The 23306-nt window shown below is 47.6% G+C and overlaps 1 protein-coding gene across 1 annotated transcript in view; it reads right to left on the bottom strand.

Moving 5' to 3' along the window:
* Positions 1–23306, bottom strand: part of SMG6 (SMG6 nonsense mediated mRNA decay factor) — a 420134-nt gene that overhangs the window by 390072 nt on the left and 6756 nt on the right. Inside the window, exons 2-6 of the mRNA XM_075335342.1 lie at positions 14226–15900; positions 7850–8039; positions 4304–4414; positions 4098–4204; positions 3920–3998 (exon numbers count right to left, since the gene is read on the bottom strand). Coding sequence (XP_075191457.1) covers positions 3920–3998; positions 4098–4204; positions 4304–4414; positions 7850–8039; positions 14226–15900 — 2162 coding nt within the window. The remainder of the gene's footprint in view (positions 1–3919; positions 3999–4097; positions 4205–4303; positions 4415–7849; positions 8040–14225; positions 15901–23306) is intronic.

The following is a 23306-nucleotide window of genomic DNA, read 5'->3' on the forward strand; positions in this document are numbered from 1 at the left end:
TGCGGAGGTCCAGTCCCTGCTGTATGCCCCTTGCGACCCTTTGGGGTGGTACCGCAGGGTGAATAGGGGTGCCCAGGAAAATTCAGCCCCGCGTGCCAACCGGGGAGTGGTACCGTGGAATTGGACGGGGGAGAGGGCCCGACAACTCAAGCCTCTGCGACCTAGGGGAGCGGTACCCACACGGGCTGCGAGAGCTGAGGAAGAGAAAAGATACCTGCAGAAAAAGAAAATTACCACAGATGAGAGCGACGAGCGTCGCCGAGAAAAAATGAAAAAAATAACGCAAAAATTCAAGTGGCTGAAGGGGGCCCAGACGGCCCACATCAGCCTCCTACGACACTAAGCAAAAAACTGATTGAGCCCGCCTCCGGCTCAGGGGTTATACTGCTGGGGAGGAGCTAACTTTTTCTGTTTACTTAGTGTCAGCCTCCTAGTGACAGCAGCATAACCCATGGTCCTGTGTCCCCCAATGAAACGACAGAGAAAAGTATTTTAAAATAGCATTCAGTATGATGATAGCGATTATATATATGCCTTATAGATAGCTATTAATTCCACAGTGCTTTATATACATCAGTAACACTGTCCCCATTGGGGCTCACACTCTACATTCCCTATCAATATGTCTTTGGAGTGAGGGAGGAAACAGGAGAACCCGGAGGAAACTCATACAAACACGGAGAGAACACACAAACTCCTTGCAGATGTTGTCCATGGTGGGATTTGAAGACAGGACCCCCAACCCTGCAAGACTGAACCATCATGCCCCAATTGTCTTCCAAATCTGCAGTATTTCTTCATAGTAAATAGACAACGAACACAAGGCCTAAATTATAAGGAAATTGTCTGCCCAGACTGACAGTATAAACTGAACACATAACCTTGTAATCGCACCTGTAGTTTTCTAAGTTTTCTCTATTATGAAAAAACTAAAGTGGAATAAAATATACTTATTAGGGGGTGTGACAGCACTGGTTTACCTGGAGAAGCACCGTCTGCAGAAAGCTCAGGCAAACCAGCTGTCAGTCACCAGTGAGGGAGCAAGGCACTGGTAAACCAGTGGGCAGAAGGGCACACTGAGCTTCAAGGCGACACTAAGGGTGCCCTAAAACTTCGGTTTGAACAGAATGGAGGCAGTGATATGAACATTAGGTATGAGTAAGATAGGGGTTTTTTTTCCCTACCAAGCTGTGTGTGTAGTTTACAGTGTCAGTTTAAATAATCACATTGATGCCCAATGGGTACAACCCGAGCAGAGATTCCTGGCCAAAGCATCGCTTTGACGACACACAGCGTGACTTTCATACAGGTCTTTACTTACTGAACCTGCACATTTCAAGCAGGATATGCTTTTCCTTTTACAATTGCCAAAAAGCACTGTATAAGGAATTCCATCTTTACCCCGCTGTGTCATTGTGTGCTATTGGTTGGTCATGGTTTTTCTTCAGCTATGATCTGCACCACATAACCCTATTCACGGGTATAACTCAGCATTTTATCATCTCCGGAGGCTGTAAAGCCGGAGGGCACAGAGATCACGCACTGAACTCTTTGGGAACATCATTGTTGAAACCCTTTTTTGACACTTGTCAATTAAAATACCCTCTGGGCTGCTCAGTCGGACCTGGTATTCAATACGCAAGACTTAAAAGGGGTTGCCTATAAACTAAATCATCAACCAAGAGATAGAGCAGATAAACTAGCAAACCCTAAATAAAAGTATATATTGGTCTGAAAGTGTATTATGAGGGTTATATATGAACCAAGGGCAGTGGCCCACCTAGGCAAACTGTAGTGGCAAATCCTCTCTTCTCTTTTCTGTATGTATGTTATATATTCTTCTCTTGAAAAATTTCAATAAAAACGGATTGGTTAAAAAAAAAAAAAAATAGGTCATCAAAACAAAATCAGTGGAGCCCAACACCCAAGAGTCCTCACTGATCAGCGTAATCTGCTTATGCAGAGGCCATATACAAGCGTTATACATGGCAGAACACAGCAGCCCCATACATTAGTCGCCATAGTTAAAGGAGTTGTCCTACATTAGCTTAACAAAAATTTTTGAGTTTATCTGTGCCATAAATGTCATAAATCACACCTACATTGTTATTTTTTGTTTTCTAACTTTTGTTCCTCTTGAATTATCCCTTTATTCTCGGCAGCTTCTTGTTTACATTCAGCTCTAGCAAACATGACCACTTCCTGTGCAAAACCTCAGTCAGAGCTGTCACCACCCCCCCCCCCCCCCAGTGTCCAGCCTCACCCCCTGCCCGCCCCCTGCACACACATTCCCTGTCAGTATTCTTCCCCAGCACCTGACCTGGTATCACTACAGCATTGCAAATAACAGCCCCACATCGGGCTCTGCACCGCACACGCACACATATAGCTCTGGACACGCACACACATGGCTCTGCACCGCACACGCACACACATGGCTCTGCACCGCACACGCACACATATAGCTCTGCACACGCACACATATGGCTCTGTACCGCACACATATGGCTCTGCACCGCACACGCACACATATGGCTCTGCACACGCACACATATGGCTCTGCACACACATATGCGCACACATATGGCTCTGCACACACATATGCGCACACATATGGCTCTGCACACGCACACACATATGGCTCTGCACACGCACACACATATGGCTCTGCACACGCACACACATATGGCTCTGCACACGCACACACATATGGCTCTGCACACGCACACACATATGGCTCTGCACACGCACACACATATGGCTCTGCACACGCACACACATATGGCTCTGCACCGCACACGCACACATATGGCTCTGCACACGCACACATAAGGCTCTGCACCGCACACGCACACATATGGCTCTGCACACATATGGCTCTGCACACATATGGCTCTGCACACATATGGCTCTGCACACGCACACATATGGCTCTGCACACGCACACATATGGCTCTGCACACGCACACATATGGCTCTGCACACGCACATATATGGCTCTGCACACGCACACATATGGCTCTGCACACATATGGCTCTGCACACGCACACATATGGCTCTGCACCCCCCCATAGGGAACACATGTAGGGAGTACATACTCACCCGTCCTTGGTCCCCGCCGCTCCTGCACGTTCGCACGCTGTCTGTGCTCTGGACATATCAGCACAGTAGTGACGTCACCGCTGTGCTGAAGAGAGCACAGACAGCCGGAGGGACAGTGATGAGAAGCAGCGCTGCGCTGCTTCTCATCAGCACTTTCAAATGTACCGGCATCTGTGATCTGTGATGCCGATACATTTGAATGTGCGATCCTGGGCAGGGGGCCTGGTGCTGACACCACGGCAGCCGCCGCCAGGCCCCTCCCCCAGGGCACGGACCCCACAGCAGTGCAGGGGGAGGTTACTGGAGAGTAAAAGAGGTGCGGGGGAATGTGTGGGAGGGTGCAGGGTAGGGGGGCGGGGACTCCTCGTACTGTACAGCCCAGCAGGGCGGCAACATGCTGTTCCACATTTGCATGTCAACATGGCCCTGCCCCTGTTGACATGAAATGACCGGAAGCAGCAAAATCGCGGCAGGAGCGGTCACATGACCGCTCTGAGCCGGGGGAGAGGGGCTGACAGCAGGGCAGGTAAGTGGTCTCTATCTACTTACCTGCCCCAATGTAGCCCAATAGGGAAATAAAAAAAAAAAAGTCAAAGAAGCCGGATAACACCTTTAAATACTGCATATTATTACGAATTCAAGAGAAAATTAATGTAAAATTGCAATACTCGAAAAAGCCATTAAATAATATATGGGGTTGCTGCACTCTGCCCTGTCCAATGCTACATAATAGTGTTTGAACCTGTACTGAGTGACCCATCTTGTGAGCAAGTCATCAGTTGTTAAAGATGCTAAAAAAAAATATGAGAAACCTACCGTGTATATAGCCAGAAGGGCCAGTTGATTATAAGGTCTACCATTCTTGGGTGCAATGTGCTGAGCCTTTAGATACCAACTGCAAAGACAACAGTGAACATGTTCAGAACACAAATCCTTATATTTATTTTTTTTGTTCTTTTTTTAAAGCTAAATGCATTTTTCTTGACATTACTACCTGCGAGCTTTCCCATAGTTGCAGGTGTCGGCTGCTTGTTCTCTGTAGCGTGCAATGTCTCCGTGACAGATCATACACCGTTGGGCACTGATCAACGCAAACTTCACCTAAACACAACAAAACAATATGAAAAAATATTTAATATATCATAACATAAAAAATGTAGTAACATAAGATAATCTAAATAATGAGGAAAAACTACAAACCATTTTACGGAGCGGCTTGCTGCGGATCGCCATTCCATCCATATAGTCCTCAAGTTTAAATTGATATGTTGCCTGCAATTTCTGAAGCAAACTATCAAAAAATACCGTACCCTAAAAATAAGGAATTTGTGCATTAAATAAATATAATGTAAAGGAGCAATACAAATAAATTACTATAATGCAATATAAAAAAAAACTACTCAAAATATATACCATTAAAGAAGAACTCCAAATTAGGTTTTTCATTTATTAAATGTGTGTATATATGCATTTAGTGTAGTGTGAGTGTTGATATACTCACCTACTGCTGCTCACTGTAGTGTCCAGCTCCATTCTTCTCAGTGACAGCACCACAATAGCAACTGGTCGTTATCTCTATACATGAGACAGATGTCTATTTTACAATGCAAGTTTATGAAGCTGCATAGATTTACACTGTAAAAGCCACTTCCGGGTCACGCAGTGTGATCTGGAAAGTCTACAGAGCAGGGACATCACGGAGAAGAGGACCAGAACAGCGCTGGACACCAGAGCAGTCGTGAATATATTAATACATTCACACTACATGCATACAGAGAGTGAAATAAGTATTGGACAAGTCAACAATTTTCTAAATAAACATATTTCTAAAGGTGCTATTGACATGAATTTCTCACCAGTCACCAGATGTTGGTAACAACCCATCCTATCCACAAAGGCACATGCAAATAAATCTAACCATAGATGTCCAGAAATTTAGTGATGAGTAATAATGAGAAATAAAGGGGAAAATACTGAACATGCTTACTGAAATGTATTAAATACTTATAAAAAAAAATAATATAAAAGCCTTTGTTGGTGATAACATCTTCAAGACGCCTCTTGTATGGAGAAACTTAGCTGCATACATTGCTCAGGTGTGGTTTTGATCCACTCTTTCACACAAACACTCTTCAAATCCTGAAGGTTCTAAGGGCTCCTATGAACTCTGAGCTTTAGTTCCTTTGATAAAATTTTCAATGATGTTCCTACCACCAAACTTCACTGTTGGTATGATGTTTTTGGGGTGATATGCAGTGCCTTCTTACCTCCAAACATGGTGCACATTATGGCACTCAAAAGAGTTCAATTTTGGTCTCATCAGATCAGACTAATTCTCCCAGTATTTCACAGGCTTGTCTGAATGTTGAGCAAACTATAAATGGGCTTGAACATGCTCTTTTCCTGTAATTGATTCTTGCATGGTGCGCGTGCAAACAGACCATGGAGAATGTGTGCATTACTAATTGTTTTCTTTGAAACAATTTTACCTGCTGATTGCAGATCTTTCGTTAACGCTTCACACATGGTTCTCAGCTGTTGGAAAGCTCTTCTAATAATTTCTAATAATTCTTTTCACTTCCCTGTCTGAAATCTTGCGACGAGCACATGGTTTTGACCGGTTAATGGTGAAATTACGTTTTTCCCACATGTGGATTATGGCCCGAACAGTGCTCACTGGAGCCTTCACCAGTTTAGAAATACTTCTGTAACCAATGCCATCAGTGTTGTGAATGTTAGTTATGTCTTGGCTGCTGGGAGACTCCCTCTGGTGGCCAGGAAAGGTTTGGACAGAGACCAGGTGTGTTGTGCAGTGGGTGTTTCCTTTGCTAACTCTCTGCTTATTTAAGTCCTGGTCTGATTGCAGGCTGTTGCCGGATGTCAGTTGTTCTTTGTATCTCTAGCCTGCTTAATCCTGCTTTACACCACATCTTCCCCAGATAAGTGCTTGCTCTTTATTTATTGTCTGGTTCTTTGCTTATCTGGGTTTGTCATTTGTTGTGGTTGGTTTCAGTTTATTTCCTTCCAGGGATTTTCCCCCTCAGTGGATTGTTGAGGAACTCCCTGCAGTTCTGTGTGGAGAATAGCTCCTTTTGGGTCCATGTGTTTGTGGCTTGTTGAATTTGTTATAATTCTTGTTTTCTGTTCTTTGGTATGACAAGGGCACCTGGTATAGGACGGAGTTCAGATCGAGCGATCTGAGAGCCTTTTTGTACTATCAGGAAGTTGGTATTTTGCAGGGTTTTCTCTGGCAACCATCAGTCCCTTTCCTGTCCTTTCCTATTTTAGTCAGCGGGGGCCTCACCTTTTGCTAATCCTGTCATCTACCTGTGTATTGTGTTTTTCCTATATCACCGCAGTCTTTGAATGTGGGGGGCTTGCTATTCTTGTCTATTTTCTGAGGCAGAGAGTTATTCATCTTTCCTACCTGTAGGATAGTTAGTTCTCCGGCTGGGTTCGCGGTGCACAGGATGTTAGTTCACCCCTCGGCTACTTCTAGTTGTGTTGGTTAGTAAGGGTATGGCGGCCAGATTAGTTGCCAATGCTTTTGTCACCTTTTTGCCAATGATTTGTGGTGGTCTTCCATGGTTCCGGATCATAACACATCAGTATGTTTTGCAAAAATTAGGTTGCAAACGTCTTGAGACAGCTCACTGGTTTTACCCATCATGAGATGTTTCTTGTGTGGCACCTTGGTAATGAGACACCTTTTATAGGCCATCAGTTGAACCAGCTTATAATTTTCACTAAGTGGCAGGATTGATTTCTAATTACTGATAGATTTCAGCAGGAATCATGACTTTCCATGGCTTTTTGCACCTCTCCATATATTCAATATTTTTTTCTGTGCCATTTGTCATTATTACAAATAACAATTTATGGATATCTATAGTTTGATTCCTTTGCCTGTGTGGATTGGATGGGTTTTTACCAACATCGGGTGAGAATTTCATGTCAATAGCGCCTTAAATATATTTACTTTGAAAATAGGTAAAGTGTTCAATGATTATTTTACCCACTGTATAAACACATTTTAATGAATAAAAAAGTAATAAGACTACTTCTTTAACTGAAAAGCTCTATAACACAAACTGTAGACAAAGATACATAGAAAATTCAGATGGGCTAACCGTGAATTCAAATCTCTTTATTCATTGTTGAAATCGTGGTACAAAAAAAGGAGTCACAACAGACAAAAAGCAATCCTACATGTTTCAGCATTAGGTCTTACTGATGCTATGTGACCTCTATTAATACAATGCACATTTTAGAGTCAATAAAATAGAATAGTATATGTGTTTTGTTCACAAACTACAGCTTTTAAATCTTTTAAACTAGCTCTATAGTGAACGATGCTTTTCACTTACTGATAACGTGATTGGAAGAATAGAAGGATATTGCATTCTATGAGTAAGGCTTAATGCTGAAATGCGTAGGTTTGCCCTCTGCCTGTTGTAACTCCATTTTTTTAACAACAATTTTAGCTATGGAATAATGAAACAGATTTTAATCCACGGTTTGTGACGATGGATTCTCTAAGTACCTGGCCTTTCATTATACGTGTTTTTCGAGCTGGCAATAAACTGTGGTCTCTGCATGAGACGGGGTAAGCTGCCTTTTTATAATTGTTTCTACATAAGGTTGTGTTAAGAGTGGCAAAGTGGAACATTGTAACCCCCCCATATACAAAGTGATTATGCAGAACACGTGTGACTCCCAACGAGAACAATGGTCATATATATTCACCTCCTCCAACACATGGAGCAGCTGTCTTCGGATGGTTTCCCCTTCACCCGATAATTCTTTTAAGAAGTGGCGAAACTTCTCAATAACTTGGTAAAATACATTCTTCCACAAGAGCTGGTCCACGTTGTGCTGGTCACAGAATTCAATGTCGGTCAGAAGGCAGTGCTCGTAGAGTTGGAGTAGTTCTGACCTGCCCAAAGGAGAAAGTTCAAAGAGAATCTGTCATCTTTCTTAACTGCCATGATAGTAAAAAATGTACTGTATTTTTCGGACTATAAGACGCACCCTGGGTTTAGAGGAGGAAAGAAGGGAATTTTGTTTACTTACCGTAAATTCCTTTTCTTCTAGCTCCTATTGGGAGACCCAGACAATTGGGTGTATAGCTTCTGCCTCCGGAGGCCACACAAAGTATTACACTTTAAAAAGTGTAACCCCTCCCCTCTGCCTATACACCCTCCCGTGCATCACGGGCTCCTCAGTTTTGGTGCAAAAGCAGGAAGGAGGAAACTTATAAATTGGTCTAAGGTAAATTCAATCCGAAGGATGTTCGGAGAACTGAAAACCATGAACCAAAAGAACAATTCAACATGAACAACATGTGTACACAAAAGAACAACCAGCCCGAAGGGAACAGGGGCGGTTGCTGGGTCTCCCAATAGGAGCTAGAAGAAAAGGAATTTACGGTAAGTAAACAAAATTCCCTTCTTCTTTGTCGCTCCATTGGGAGACCCAGACAATTGGGACGTCCAAAAGCAGTCCCTGGGTGGGTAAAAGAATACCTCGATAAAAAGAGCCGAAAACGACCCCCTCTTACAGGTGGGCAACCGCCGCCTGAAGGACTCGCCTACCTAGACTGGCGTCTGCCGAAACATAGGTATGCACCTGATAGTGTTTCGTGAATATGTGCAGACTAGACCACGTAGCTGCCTGACACACCTGCTGAGCCGTAGCCCGGTGCCGCAATGCCCAGGACGCACCCACGGCTCTGGTAGAATGGGCTTTCAGCCCCAAAGGAAGCGGAAGCCCAGAAGAACGGTAGGCTTCAAGAATCGGTTCCTTGATCCACCGAGCCAAGGTTGACTTGGAAGCCTGCGAACCCTTACGCTGGCCAGCGACAAGGACAAAGAGCGCATCTGAACGGCGCAGGGGCGCCGTGCGAGACACGTAGAGCCGGAGTGCTCTCACCAGATCTAATGAGTGCAAATCCTTTTCACATTGGTGAATTGGATTAGGGCAAAATGAAGGTAAGGAGATATCCTGATTGAGATGAAAAGGAGATACCACCTTAGGGAGAAATTCCGGAACAGGACGCAGAACCACCTTATCCTGGTGAAAAACCAGGAAGGGGGCTTTGCATGACAGCGCTGCCAGCTCCGACACTCTACGGAGCGATGTAACTGCCACTAGAAATGCCCCCTTCTGCGAAAGACGTGATAAAGAGACATCCCGCAGCGGCTCGAAAGGTGGTTTCTGAAGAGCCGTTAGCACCCTGTTAAGGTCCCAGGGTTCCAGCGGACGCTTGTAAGGTGGGACTATGTGGCAAACTCCCTGCAGGAACGTGCGGACCTGCGGAAGCCTGGCTAGACGCTTTTGAAAAAATACGGATAGCGCCGATACTTGTCCCTTGAGAGAGCCGAGAGACAACCCCTTGTCCATTCCGGATTGAAGGAATGAAAGAAAAGTGGGTAAGGCAAAAGGCCAGGGAGTAAAACCCTTATCAGAGCACCAGGATAAGAAGATCCTCCAAGACCTGTGATAGATCTTGGCGGACGTTGGTTTCCTGGCCTGTCTCATGGTGGCAAAGACATCTTGAGATAACCCTGAAGACGCTAGGAGCCAGGACTCAATGGCCACACAGTCAGGTTGAGGGCCACAGAATTCAGGTGGAAAAACAGCCCTTGTGACAGCAAGTCTGGGCGGTCTGGGAGCACCCACGGTTGACCCACCGTGAGATGCCACAGATAGGGTACCACGACCGCCTCGGCCAATCTGGAGCAACGAGAATGGCGCGACGACAGTCGGACCTGATTTTGCGCAGCACTCTGGGCAGCATCGCCAGAGGAGGAAATACATAAGGCAGTTGAAACTGCGACCAATCCTGAACTAATGCGTCCGCCGCCAGAGCTCTGTGATCTTGAGACCGGGCCATGAATGCCGGGACTTTGTTGTTGTGCCGTGACGCCATGAGATCGACGTCCGGCGTTCCCCAGCGGCGACAGATCTCTCGAAACACGTCTGGGTGAAGAGACCATTCCCCCGCGTCCATGCCCTGACGACTGAGAAAATCTGCTTCCCAGTTTTCTACACCCGGGATGTGAACTGCGGAGATGGTGGAAGCTGTGGCTTCCACCCACTGCAGAATCCGTCGGACTTCCTGGAAGGCTTGACGACTGCGAGTGCCGCCTTGGTGGTTAATGTATGCGACGGCAGTGGCGTTGTCAGACTGGATCCGGATCTGCCTGCCCTCCAGCCACCGATGAAAGGCCAATAGGGCTAGATACACTGCCCTTATCTCCAGAATATTGATCTGAAGGGATGACTCTATCGGAGTCCAGGTTCCCTGAGCCCTGTGGTGGAGAAAAACCGCCCCCCACCCTGACAGGCTCGCGTCCGTGGTGACCACAGCCCAGGTTGGGGGTAGGAAGGATTTTCCCTGCGACAGAGAGTTGGGAAGGAGTCACCACTGAAGTGACGTCTTGGTTGCAAGGGAAAGAGAGACGTTCCTGTCGAGGGAAGTCGACCTCCTGTCCCATTTGCGGAGAATGTCTCACTGGAGTGGCCGCAGATGGAATTGCGCGAAGGGCACTGCCTCCATCGCTGCCACCATCTTCCCCAGGAAGTGCATGAGGCGCCTCAAGGGGTGTGACTGACCCCGAAGAAGAGATTGCACCCCTGCCTGCAGCGAAAGCTGTTTGTCCAGCGGGAGCATGACTACCGCTGACTGAGTATGAAACTCCATCCCGAGGTAAGTCAGTGATTGGGTCGGTGTCAACTTGGATTTTGGGAAGTTGATGATCCACCCGAACTGCTGGAGAGTCGCCAGAGCGACGGTAAGGCGGTTTTGACACGCCATCTGAGAGGGTGCCCTGACCAGAAGATCGTCTAAGTAGGGAATCACCGAGTGGCCCTGAGAGTGTAGGACCACCACGACAGATGCCATGACCTTGGTGAACACCCGTGGGGCTGTCGCCAGGCCGAAAGGCAATGCCACGAACTGAAGGTGTTCGTCCCCGATGGCGAAACGCAAAAAGCGTTGATGTTCGGATGCGATCGGCACATGGAGATAAGCATCCTTGATGTCGATCGATGCTAGGAAGTCTCCTTGTGACATCGAAGCGATGACCGAGCGGAGAGATTCCATCCGAAACCGTCTGGTGCTCACATGTCTGTTGAGCAGTTTGAGGTCCAGAACGGGACGGAACGAGCCGTCCTTCTTTGGCACCACAAACAAGTTGGAGTAAAAGCCGCGACCATGTTCCTGGGGGGGAACAGGGATCACAACTCCTTCTGTCTTCAGAGCATTCACCGCCTGAAAAAGTGCATCGGCTCGCTCGGGGGGCGGAGAGGTTCTGAAGAAACGAGTCGGGGGACGAGAGCTGAACTCTATCCTGTAACCGTGAGACAGAATGTCTCTCACCCATCGGTCTTGAACATGTGGCCACCAGGCGTCGCAAAAGCGGGAGAGCCTGCCACCGACCGAGGATGCGGTTCGGGGATGCCGAGAGTCATGAAGAGGCCGCCTTGGAGGCATTGCCTCCGGCGGCTTTTTGGGGGCGTGGCTTAGCCCGCCACGCATAGGAGTTCCTCTGGCCTTTCTCCGGCCTGCTGGACGAAGAGGATTGAGGCTTGGCGGAGGGACGAAAGGACCGAAACCTCGATTGTATTTTCCGTTGCTGAGGTCTCTTCGGTTTGGACTGGGGTAAGGAGGAGTCCTTTCCCTTGGATTCCTTAATAATCTCATCCAATCGTTCGCCAAACAAGCGGTCGCCAGAAAACGGCAAACCGGTTAAGAACCTCTTGGAAGCCGAGTCTGCCTTCCATTCGCGCAGCCACATGGCCCTGCGGACTGCCACAGAGTTAGCGGATGCCACCGCTGTACGGCTAGCAGAGTCTAGAACTGCGTTCATGGCGTAGGAAGAAAAAGCTGACGCCTGAGAAGTCAAAGACGCAACCTGCGGAGCAGAATTACGTGTGACCGCATTAATCTCAGCCAGACAAGCTGAGATAGCTTGGAGTGCCCACACGGCTGCAAAAGCCGGGGCAAAAGACGCGCCCGTGGCTTCATAGATGGATTTCACCAGGAGCTCTATCTGCCTGTCAGTGGCATCCTTTAGCGATGAGCCATCTGCAACCGATACCACAGATCTAGCCGCCAATCTAGAGACTGGGGGATCCACCTTGGGACATTGAGCCCAACCCTTAACTACATCAGAGGGGAAGGGGTAACGTGTGTCAGTAAGGCGCTTAGTAAAGCACTTGTCCGGAACCGCTCTGGGCTTCTGGACAGCATCTCTGAAGTTAGAGTGATCGAAAAACGCACTCCGTGTACTTTTAGGGAACCGAAACTGGTGTTTCTCCTGCTGAGAAGTCGACTCCTCTACAGGTGGCGGCGGGGGAGATAGATCTAACACCTGGTTGATGGACGAGAAGGTCATTTACTATGGCGTCCCCTTCAGGTGTATCAAGATTGAGAGCAACGTCAGGGTCAGAGCCCTGAGCTGCGACGTCCGCCTCGTCCTCCAGAGAGTCCTCAAGCTGGGAACCCGAGCAGCCTCCTTCCACACAAAGCATAAAACTGAGGAGCCCGTGATGCACGGGAGGGTGTATAGGCAGAGGGGAGGGGTTACACTTTTTAAAGTGTAATACTTTGTGTGGCCTCCGGAGGCAGAAGCTATACACCCAATTGTCTGGGTCTCCCAATGGAGCGACAAAGAAATAAAATTTTAAGCAAAAAATGTGGTCATGACACACTGTAATAGGGCGAGGATCTGCTGCTGACACTGTTATGGGGATAATGTCCCCAAATTCTCTACTAAGGTACCCCATCTTGGTAATGATCCTCCTGCCTTGTATATGATCCCCATCCTTGTATATATATTCGTCCCTCATCCTGGTATGTGCCCACATCTAGGGACCGTATATGTCCCCATCCAGGTATATGCCCCCATCCTGTGCCACACAAAAAAAAAAAAAAAAACGTTTATACTCACCTTTCCTCACTCCACGCAGCATTGCTCTTCTTCCTGCCTGCACCAGCAACGCTGACCTGTGTGGAGCTGTGCGCACCACTCTCCACACACATCAGCGGGTCGGCAGACAGGAGGACATCGCGATGCTGCAGGGATTGGTGGCCGGTGAGTATACTTATTCACTGCCCCCCGTACTGATGATGATGTGCGGGGGGCAGTGGATATAGCCACATATGATCACTCCAGGCTGTAGTTGCCAGGGATGATCACGCGGACCGGCTGGTAATTATGTGCGCATCTTCGTCCCATCATCCCGCCCACCTGTCAGCGCCAGCTTCAGCGCTGAGAGATGATGGGCGTCGGGATTTAGTGCATATGAAAAGAGGCTAATGAGCAGGCCCACGTGGTCACAGTAGGCGCTACTACAGCCTGCTCATGTTGCTGATGACCCACTCCACCACAGCACCCTCATTCCCCTCATACATTCGGACTATAAGACGCACCCCCCACTTTCCCCCAACATTTGGGGGGAAAAAGGTGCGTCTTATAGTCCGAAAAATACGATATATAATATAATATGATATAGATATATATATAATATGATATGATTACATATATACAATATGATTATATATATATATATATATATATATATATATATATAATTTGATTTTATATATATATATATATATATATATATATATATATATATATATATATACACACATATATACACACACACACAAACACATACACACACTGTATATAATATTTTATATTCTATAAAATACTCTATAATATAATATTCCAGGGTCATCTTTTCTACATACTCTGCACTGTGCAGATCCTCATTATGCCTCCTAGAAATGTATGACTATATTCACATCTGGTTGGTGGAGGTGTTCCTGCAACGTGATATCTATATATATATGCATTGTATATCAGGTATCGAACACTGATCTAGTCCGACAGGCACCCGATACCTGATGATAGTGCAAAAGCTGATTTGGAAGTGAGTGGAATTAAATTAACCCTTTCAGCCTCACACCAGATGTAAGGAATATTTTTTTGGGAAGGGGGGGGGGGGGATGTTTCAGACAGACAGTTGGGGAAACAATACCTCCTGTGCGCAGTCATTTCCAGAATTTCTGTTCAATTGTGACAGACTGTACCAAATATTTCCTTACCTGAGCAAAGCCATTTTATTCAGGCCTTCGGTGCTGATCATCTCTCTGGAGAGAAGGTTACTGAGCTGCAGCTCTTGGTTATCTGCCATTCTCAGCAGACGGCTCAGCTCCTGCTGTTGCATCGTCCTCACTTGTTGCTCGATTTCCTCAGACATTACTGGACTTTCGGAGTATGACCCTGAGCCATACTGTGCAGACTGAGCTGGATAGCCGGGATAATAACTACCAGGATATATGCCACTGCTGGGGCTTAATGAATAAGGCATAGAGTATCCAGCATATGGATAAGGGGGACGGGCAAAGTAATATGGGTTATCAGAATTCTGGAATTTGTAGAAAGATGCCTGAGGGACAGACGATAAGTTGTCACTCTGTGAAGCAGGTGTAGACTCATCATCTGTATCTAGAAAATGAAGCTGTGGGCTCTGATTTTTCAGTGCAGGCTTTTGCTCAGGGTTATTGGGATCCCAAAGACGACGATTAGCTCCGCCACGGCCCCTGCCACGAACAGATTTACTGCAAGCGGTAGAAAGGGTCTTTGTGCTGTTTGGCTCTAACGCTCCTGTAGCATGGGTTATATCAGTGTTGGCAGGAAGGACAATGATCCCCCTCCCTCTGCCCCTGGGCTCACTCGATCTCGCTCTATATTCCTGCTTCTCTATGGCATTGTTACGCTTGCTATTGGGTCTTTCACTTCGCTTCCGGGTCCTCTCTTCATCAATGACAGGTTGATAGGGGGACTCTCGGTTATAAAACCCTTCACGGGTATCTTTGCTGCTTGATCGTTTGATGCTGTCGGTATTTTCTGAGCAGCTTTTGTCACTGGAGCTCTGCCTCTTCTTCCATTGGTTTCTGCTTTGGAGCGAGTCATCCCGACGATCGTTATAGTCATCTTCAAAAGAATCGGTTGAAGACAGCGAGACCTGTTTTTTTGTGCGCACCTTTTCTTTTCGATCTCCAGCAACTCTTCCTTTGTCTTGACACCTCTTGTTGCCCTCAGCCATGACGGCTTCTTCGCTGCTGTTGTTGCTTCCCGCAGAACTGGTGCTGCAGTTTCTAGTGCGGGTCCTCCGTTTGTCCGAGTGAGAATAACGTTTGGTTGATCCAGGCTTTCTCTCCTCCTTACCAGGCCTCAGTGAAGACATCTCTTCTCCAATCTTGTTGGGTCTGTCTCGCTCTGATTTTTTCGATTTCTCAACCTTAACAATCTTGTTTCCATTTTCCAGAGGAATCTTGTGATTGTTGATAGACTGATCTTCATGTTCCAGTTTTAGATGTTCAGTTCTTCTCACAATATCATCTTCAACAATTTCATTCAATGACTCCTTCACAGAACCATGCAATCTCCTTCCTGGTTGATAGATTTGTCGATCTGGTTTCTTGGTTCTTTTTACAATTTTTCGCTCTTCACTTTCAGGGTTCACAGCGAATGAGCCACCATGATCCAGATCTTCATCATCTTGGATTGTGTCTCCAGAGAAGACTGGCACAGCCCCATTAACCAAAGGCTCACTATCTAGAACTTTCTCATTTCTCTGATATTCTTCAGTGTGATTGTCAGATACATCCAACTTTGGCTTATTTCTTAGTCTTGAAAGCCCAGGCTTATATATCTCGATGTCTGGTCGCCGATTATCTTTTCTCTGCCTCGGTTCCTTCATCTCCTTAGCAGTTTCTATAAAAAAAAAAATATATATAAAATAATGTGAATGGACAAAGGAACCAAAAGTTTTAGCAATTCCTTATACCCTAAAAAAACATTTAAAATTCCAACAATTATTTGATTTTTGTATTGCAAAAAAGCCCCAAGAATCTGAAAAACATTATTCAAGAAGACAGGTACTTTTGAAATACACATTCATTAGCACATAAAACATTTTTTTTTTGCGCAAGACAATAGAGATCAATGCAAATAAAGCAGTTCCACAATTTAGGCTGCTTTCATACTTCCATCTTTTTCCATCAGTCACAATCCGTCGCCTTGAATAAATACGGTATCCTTAATACAATCCAACGGTTGTATTAACGACGAATTGCAACTGATGGGCTTGCGTTGCATCCGTCCCGCGACGGATCAGTCGTGGAATGAGTGACCGTCGGGCAGAAGCAATGCACAATGCAACATTTTTAGTGTGCGTCAAAAAAACTGACAGCGACGCATCCGTCGGCGTCCGTCGTTAGTTATAATAGAAACCTATGGTCGCAGGATCCATCGTCATCTGTGAAATGACTGAATCAGGCGACGGATCCGTTTTTTTACTCTGGGCATGCCCAGATCAACTGTAAATTCAATTCTGGTCACAAAAATCTTTCTCTCTCTCTTTTTTATGATCTGTACAGAGGGGCATCTTTAGATTACTCTGTATTATTAACTTGCGACCCACGTCCCCTTGGTAAGGACCATAAAAATTAACACTAAATGAAAAAGACAATATCCTAGAACCATGTGGCGAATTTAAAAGTAAAAAAGGCACTCAGAAGAGCAGTGGGAGTAAAACCGTAAGACAAGCTGGCCACTTAACATTGTGACACGTCATCTTAAAAGGAATTTTATAGCTACTAAAATTGATGACCTCTTGCTAGCAGAGGCCATGGATATTAGATGGAAGGCGGTCAAGTTGTAATATCCAGTGCTCTGGTGTAAAAAGTGATGAAGACACAGGGACTTAAAAAGAACTCCTCATCCCCTTCCAACAGCTGATGGTACGGAGATTTAGGGGTACTTCTCACATAGCGAGATCGCTGCTGAGTCACGGTTTTTGTGACGCAGCAGTGACCTCATTAGTGATCTCGCTGTGTGTGACACTGAGCAGCGATCTGGCCCCTGCTGTGAAATCGCTGCTCGTTACACACAGTGCTGGATCATTTTTTGGACGTTGCTCTCCCGCTGTGAAGCACACATCGCTGTGTGTGGCAGCGAGAGAGCAACGATCTGAATGTGCAGGGAGCCGGCTTCTGACAATCTGCGGTAAGCTGTAACCAAGGTAAATATCGGGTAACTAAGCGAAGCCCTTTGCTTGGTTACCCGATATTTACCTTGGTTACTAGCGTCCGCCGCTCTCAGGCTGCCAGTGCCGGCTCCCTGCTCCCTGCACACGTAGCCAGAGTACACATCGGGTAAATAAGCAAAGCGGTTTGCTTATTAACCCGATGTGTACTCTGGCTAGGAGTGCAGGGAGCCAGCGCTAAGTAGTGTGCGCTGGTAACCAAGGTAAATATCGGGTAACCAAGCGCTTGGTTACCCGATATTTACCTTAGTTACCAAGCACAGCATCGCTTCCACGCGTCGCTGCTGGCTGGGTACTGGTCACTAGTGAGATCTGCCTGATTGACAGCTCACCAGCGACCATGTAGCGACGCACCAGCAATCCTGACCAGGTCAGATCGCTGGTGGGATCGCTGGAGCGTCGCTAAAGTGTGACGGTACCCTTAGACCGCACCGATCTAACAGTGATAAAGAACTGTAACCACTCCACTGATTAAAGGCTATAGTTTTCAGAAACATGTTAAATTTGGTATATTTAAAATAAATCCGCATAATCTTCCAGATCAGTCATACAATGAATACGATCAGGTCCATCAGCAGTTCACATCTGTAATTTTGCTGGGAAAATTAGCACAGATTACTATAATGTGTCAAACATAACAGAAGTGGCGTCTAGGGCTCCGTGTCAGTGGCCCAAATTGTGAACAAAAGCGTACCCAAGCTGTGTGCTGCTGATGGATCTTTTCATTTATTTTAGATTTTGCAAATGCCCAAAAGAGTTCTTCCCCATAACACATAACCTAGTTAATACAAGAATATTCACTATACTAAAAATGGGGCTGAGTGCTGGAGTTAAACTTAAAAGTCACTTAATGGACAGGCTATCAATAACTCATTCTTACTTATTCAATTTAAAGGGGTTGGCCACTATCTGAAAAAGCTCTAACTGTACACAAATATAAGCAATTATTAATCCCCACATGGCTTACCCCTGCGTTTTATTTCACTGTCCCTTGCTCCCATGAATGAGATGGAGGAGCTGTGTCCATTGCACTCACAGTGGCTGTGGAGATGGGAAACAAGTGATGTTATCATCTACATCACAGCCGCCATCGAGTGTCATGATGCCGCAGCAGCCGTCACCCAGTGTTTGCACTGTCGACCCATAAGCAAAAGAAGACCTGGAAAGGGTGCAATGGCGAACCACTGAGGCAGTTCTGCATGTACATGTTTTTGGGGGTTTGAGAAATTTGGCCAGAAAGTGGGCAAACACTTTAAAGGGAACCTGTCAGGTGCAACATGCACCCCGAACAACGAGCAGTTCTGGGTGCATATTACTAATCCCTGCCTAACTGTCCCAGCCTATAGTAGCATAGATAAAGCGATTTTTTTGAAAAGGTATTTCTAAAGATCCCATATGATATGCTAATGAGGCGAGGAACTAGTTGCAAGTGCGTTAGTTCCCTTGGCTAGTCGGCCCCCTTAGCATGTAAGCACGCCTCTGGTTGGCTGAAGTGGTCAATTCGGAAGAAACATCAACACTTGAGGCCAAGCTGTATGGACGCGACATGGAAAGTTCTAAAGGAGGCAGAAGACAATAGTCGCATGGATTATATGTAATATTAAAATGGAATCTGTCACAAGGATTTTGCTATGTAAGCTGAGGACAGCATGCTGCAATAGTTAAAAAATAAAAAGCATCAATGTTTCTCTTATCTGTGTGTGAGCTATTGTTTACTCACACTAAGGGTACCTTCACACTTAGCGATGCAGCAGCGATCCGACCAGCGATCTGACCTGGTCAGGATCGCTGCTGCATCGCTACATGGTCGCTGGTGAGCTGTCAAACAGGCAGATCTCACCAGCGACCAGTGAACAGCCCCCAGCCAGCAGCGACGTGCAAGCGACGCTGCGCTTGCACGGAGCCGCCGTCTGGAAGCTGCGGAGACTGGTAACTAAGGTAAACATCGGGTATGGTTACCCGATGTTTACATTAGTTACCAGTGTGAGCAGGGAGCAGGGAGCCGCGCACACTGAGCGCTGGCTCCTTGCTCTCCTAGCTACAGTACACATCGGGTTAATTAACCCGATGTGTAATGCAGCTACATGTGCAGAGAGCAGGGAGCCGCGCACACTGAGCGCTGGCTCCTTGCTCTCCTAGCTGCTGTACACATCGGGTTAATTAACCCGATGTGTACAGCAGCTACATGTGCAGAGAGCCGGAGCCGGCAGCACAGGCAGCGTGAGAGCTGCAGAGGCTGGTAACTAAGGTAAATATCGGGTAACCACCTTGGTTACCCGATGTTTATCTTGGATACAGCTTACCTCAGCTGTCAGACGCCGGCTCCTGCTCCCTGCTCGCTTCATTTGTCGCTCTCTTGCTGTCACACACAGCGATCTGTGTGTCACAGCAGGAGAGCGGCTTTGAAGAAAACGAACCAGGGCTGTGTGTAACGAGCAGCGATCTCGCAGCAGGGGGCCAGATCGCTGCTCAGTGTCACACACAGCGAGATCGCTAATGATGTCCACTGCTGCGTCACAAAAAGCGTGACTCAGCAGCGATCTCGGCAGCGAGCTCGCTTGTGTGTGAAGCACCCCTAAAGTGTTTATTGCTCTGTGATCAACATTGGTGTGACTTGGCGCCTCCTGCAGAGAAGTTTTCAAAAATGTGGAAAAGAAAATGCACTTTTCCATTAACTTACTTTTTTAGCACTCTCCTATATTGGTTAGTGTAAATTCATCTATACATATTTATAAAAATGATCACAAAAAAAAAAAGACAAAACTTACTGAAGCAAATGAAAAATATTTCAGAGCTCCTGACCTCTTAGCATGTATGGCCATAACTGTACGCCCACGCTGGGGTCGCAAGTGTGGAGGATTTCAGGAGCTCAGCTCTCTCCTCACACGGCAGATGTCGGCTGTGTTACACAGATAGCAACTCTCTCAAAAGGTCAGCTTCAGTCACTGCTGGTAACCATTTAGATGCTAACAGTCTCTGACAGTTGCATTTAAAAGGACCACATGTACCCTGGTGTGAGGTAAATCCTAGGGATATGAAGAGGAATTATGACTAGAAGTCATAATTGCTCTCATCACTCCCTGGCAGTGCCCCCCTCCCTTCTTGTGCTCAAATGTCCAGGCATCTGTGAAGGTGTCACATCCCACTTACACCTCCAACAGCCATCTCCTCTGATATGGAGATGAGATGATGTGAGGACCAATGGACCCAGGATGACTCCCTGCCGTCACCCTGTAACAAGAGTTGTATCTCATTAGCAAGGCTTGGAAGTAGCCAGACAGAACGACTCCAGTAAAAAATGGTTCATATCTCGCAAGCCATATCTCCGATAAATATGGCAACCATAAAAATGGTGTTTGGCGCAGGGCGGACGATGCTGGCACACCTTTTTTATGGAAGGGGGAGCTTGGGAAATACCCCAGGCGTGATATCAGCCATATGGGAACTCGATAGACAGGTCATGAGTCCCCTCGTTCTGTAGCTAAATTCATAACTGTCACAATGAGAGCATTGGCGTCCGCCTACGACGCTCCCAGGCAAAGTTATGGCCCATATTCCATGTTGTGTGAATTTGTCCATAACTCCAGCCAGGGGGTGGAGCAGTGCTCCCTGTGAGGTCACTAAGGTAGGAGGGGACCTGGATTTGCCCAGGTTGATAAACCCTACTTCGTGGCCATTTTCCAGTGTTCTTCTGCTCGGGGGCCTGGTTGGCGAAAGACCTGTGAGGGAGTTCCTGGAAACCTGGTCTAGCAGCGCCCCCCTGTGGCCAGACACACAAGGTAACTGATGTAATTGTATACCTGTTTGTAACCCATGCTTTATCTGTAACTGTACTCTGACATATGTATATTCTGTAGATTCCCTATTGTATATATTGTAGTTTCTAGTGTGCTTTAGGCTGATTAAATTATATAATTAATCTTGGGCTGTTCTGTTATCTCGATCTTGAATCCCACGTCTGTGTGTTCGGCTAATAGTTACCGTAAATCGGTTGGTGGCAGCGAGTTGTGCCAAGGATTATTGTGGGGAGGCCAGTGAGATTCGGGGAGAGTTTATATATTCCGCCCGCGGAGGTCGGGGGAATATATACCTTACTCTCACCGGGGACCCTTCAATAATCGGCATAAGTAGTATAGCGGCCTCCTTGCTTATTGTCGGGCAATTCCATAATTGGCCTGACTATAAGAGGGGCGCTAGAGAGCGCGTCACGTGCTCTGTCTGTCGGTCGGGAGGTATAAAGGAGGGGTGACCCCCACTTGTTACCCCCCGATTGTGACGTACTGGTAGCCAGCGCGGGGGATTTCTGAGTGACCCCCCCCGGTGGTTTGTGACATATTGGTGGCAAGCGGTGGGATCGAGATAATAGTGTGTGTGAGTGTGAGACCCATACTCCCAGACACTAAAGACTGCCTGCAGCAGCTGTGGCTGCTGGGGTCTTCAGACTAGCTCAACACTAGAGTGTCAGAGTGCAGATACTGTAAGGTGTGTGGAGGCATCAGGTGTCAGTTCTGTGTCAGTGACCAAAAGTCTGCAAGAATGGCTGAGAGCACCAGGAGCAAAGCCAAAGGAATGGCCGATGCTAAGGCCAGAGACAATGAGGAGGTTGTCCACGAGTCCTCCAGGAGCTCGACGCCAGAAAACAGCTCTGCAGAGGACATTGCACAACCGGGCACTGCTGGACAAGATGAGGAGCAGCTCGCCCAAGGGTCCCTCAACGAGCCAGGTGCCAGCCCTCCGCTCTGCAATGGACAGTGAATCACCAGGCTCCGCAGCGTGCCGCAGATCACCACGTGCCATTCCACCGAGCCTGGGAGGCTCGGATAGCCTTCTTCAAATGGCTATGGCCCTTCTCCAGGCTGGAGACCAGAAGGGCTACAAGGAACTCATGGCCGAGCGGTGGAGCGGCAAGCAGCGCGTGAAGAGCGCCAGGCAGAGCGTAACTACCAGCTGCAGCCTAGCTCAGCTCCGGCCCTCATCAGCCACCCGTGACCTTCCCAGAACACCAAACTTCCAAAGGTCCGTGTTGAGGACTTCCCAGTGCTGGAGAAGGATGGAGACTTGGACTCTTTCTTGACTGCTTTTGAACGGAACTTGCTTGCAGCATCATCTGAACAAGGACCAGTGGGCCAAATACCTGACCCCCCGTTTAAGGGGTAAGGCCCTGGATATCCTTGGGGACTTGCCTGCTGAGGCGGATCAGGGCTACGACACCATCCAAGCGGGGCCCTGATCCAACAGTACAACCTCACTCCAGAGTCCTACCGCAAGAAGTTCCGGAGCCTACAGAAGGGACCAAAGGTACTCCTGGGCTGACCACCGGCGGGCACTTGCCCGAGCTGCCGACCACTGACCCAAGGCCTGCAGCTTTCCACCGGACCGGAGATCCTGGACTTGTTCATCACGGAGCAACTCTTGTGGAACTGCCCTGAGGATCTCCGCCAGTTCATCCGAGACCAGAAGCCAAAGGGGGTCCACGGCTACAGCTGCCCTTGCCGATGACTACACCAACAACCGGGCTCCTGAAGCCAGGAGAGCAGCCACCAGCAGCACCTGGAGAGGGGGTAAGATGAACTCTGCGACTGCCCCCACCTGCCCCCTAGACTGCAGGGGGTGTCCCCCTCAACTCCCCTCTCCAGGCCCCGTGGCAGAGCCAAGACGGGTGCCACCAGTGCAACCTACCTGGACACTTCAAGGCCATGTGCCTCAGCGTCCCAAGGCCCCGGCTCCGTCCCCGTCCCAAGGGCCGCCCAAGGTGTATTGTGTGGGTGGGGGTGGTGGTAGGTCCCTGGACAGCTTCCAACCTGTCACCGTCGGCCAGTCTGTGACCATAGGACTGCGAGACAGCGCCTCGGAGGTGACTCTGGTGCGGCCTGAGATGGTGTCCCCCCAAGACTTGATCCCTGGAAAAACCCTCGCTGTCTCCGGGATTGGAGGCATTGACCCGGCGCTGCCTGTTGCTGACATTTATGTGGACTGGGGCGCAGGGCGAGGGGTGAGGGAGGTGGGGGTAACTGATCGGATCCCTGCAAACGTGCTACTGGGGACAGATTTGGGGCAAATAACCTCCCAGTTT

Source organism: Anomaloglossus baeobatrachus, chromosome 2 (assembly GCF_048569485.1).
Source record: "Anomaloglossus baeobatrachus isolate aAnoBae1 chromosome 2, aAnoBae1.hap1, whole genome shotgun sequence".
Taxonomy (NCBI): domain Eukaryota; kingdom Metazoa; phylum Chordata; class Amphibia; order Anura; family Aromobatidae; genus Anomaloglossus; species Anomaloglossus baeobatrachus.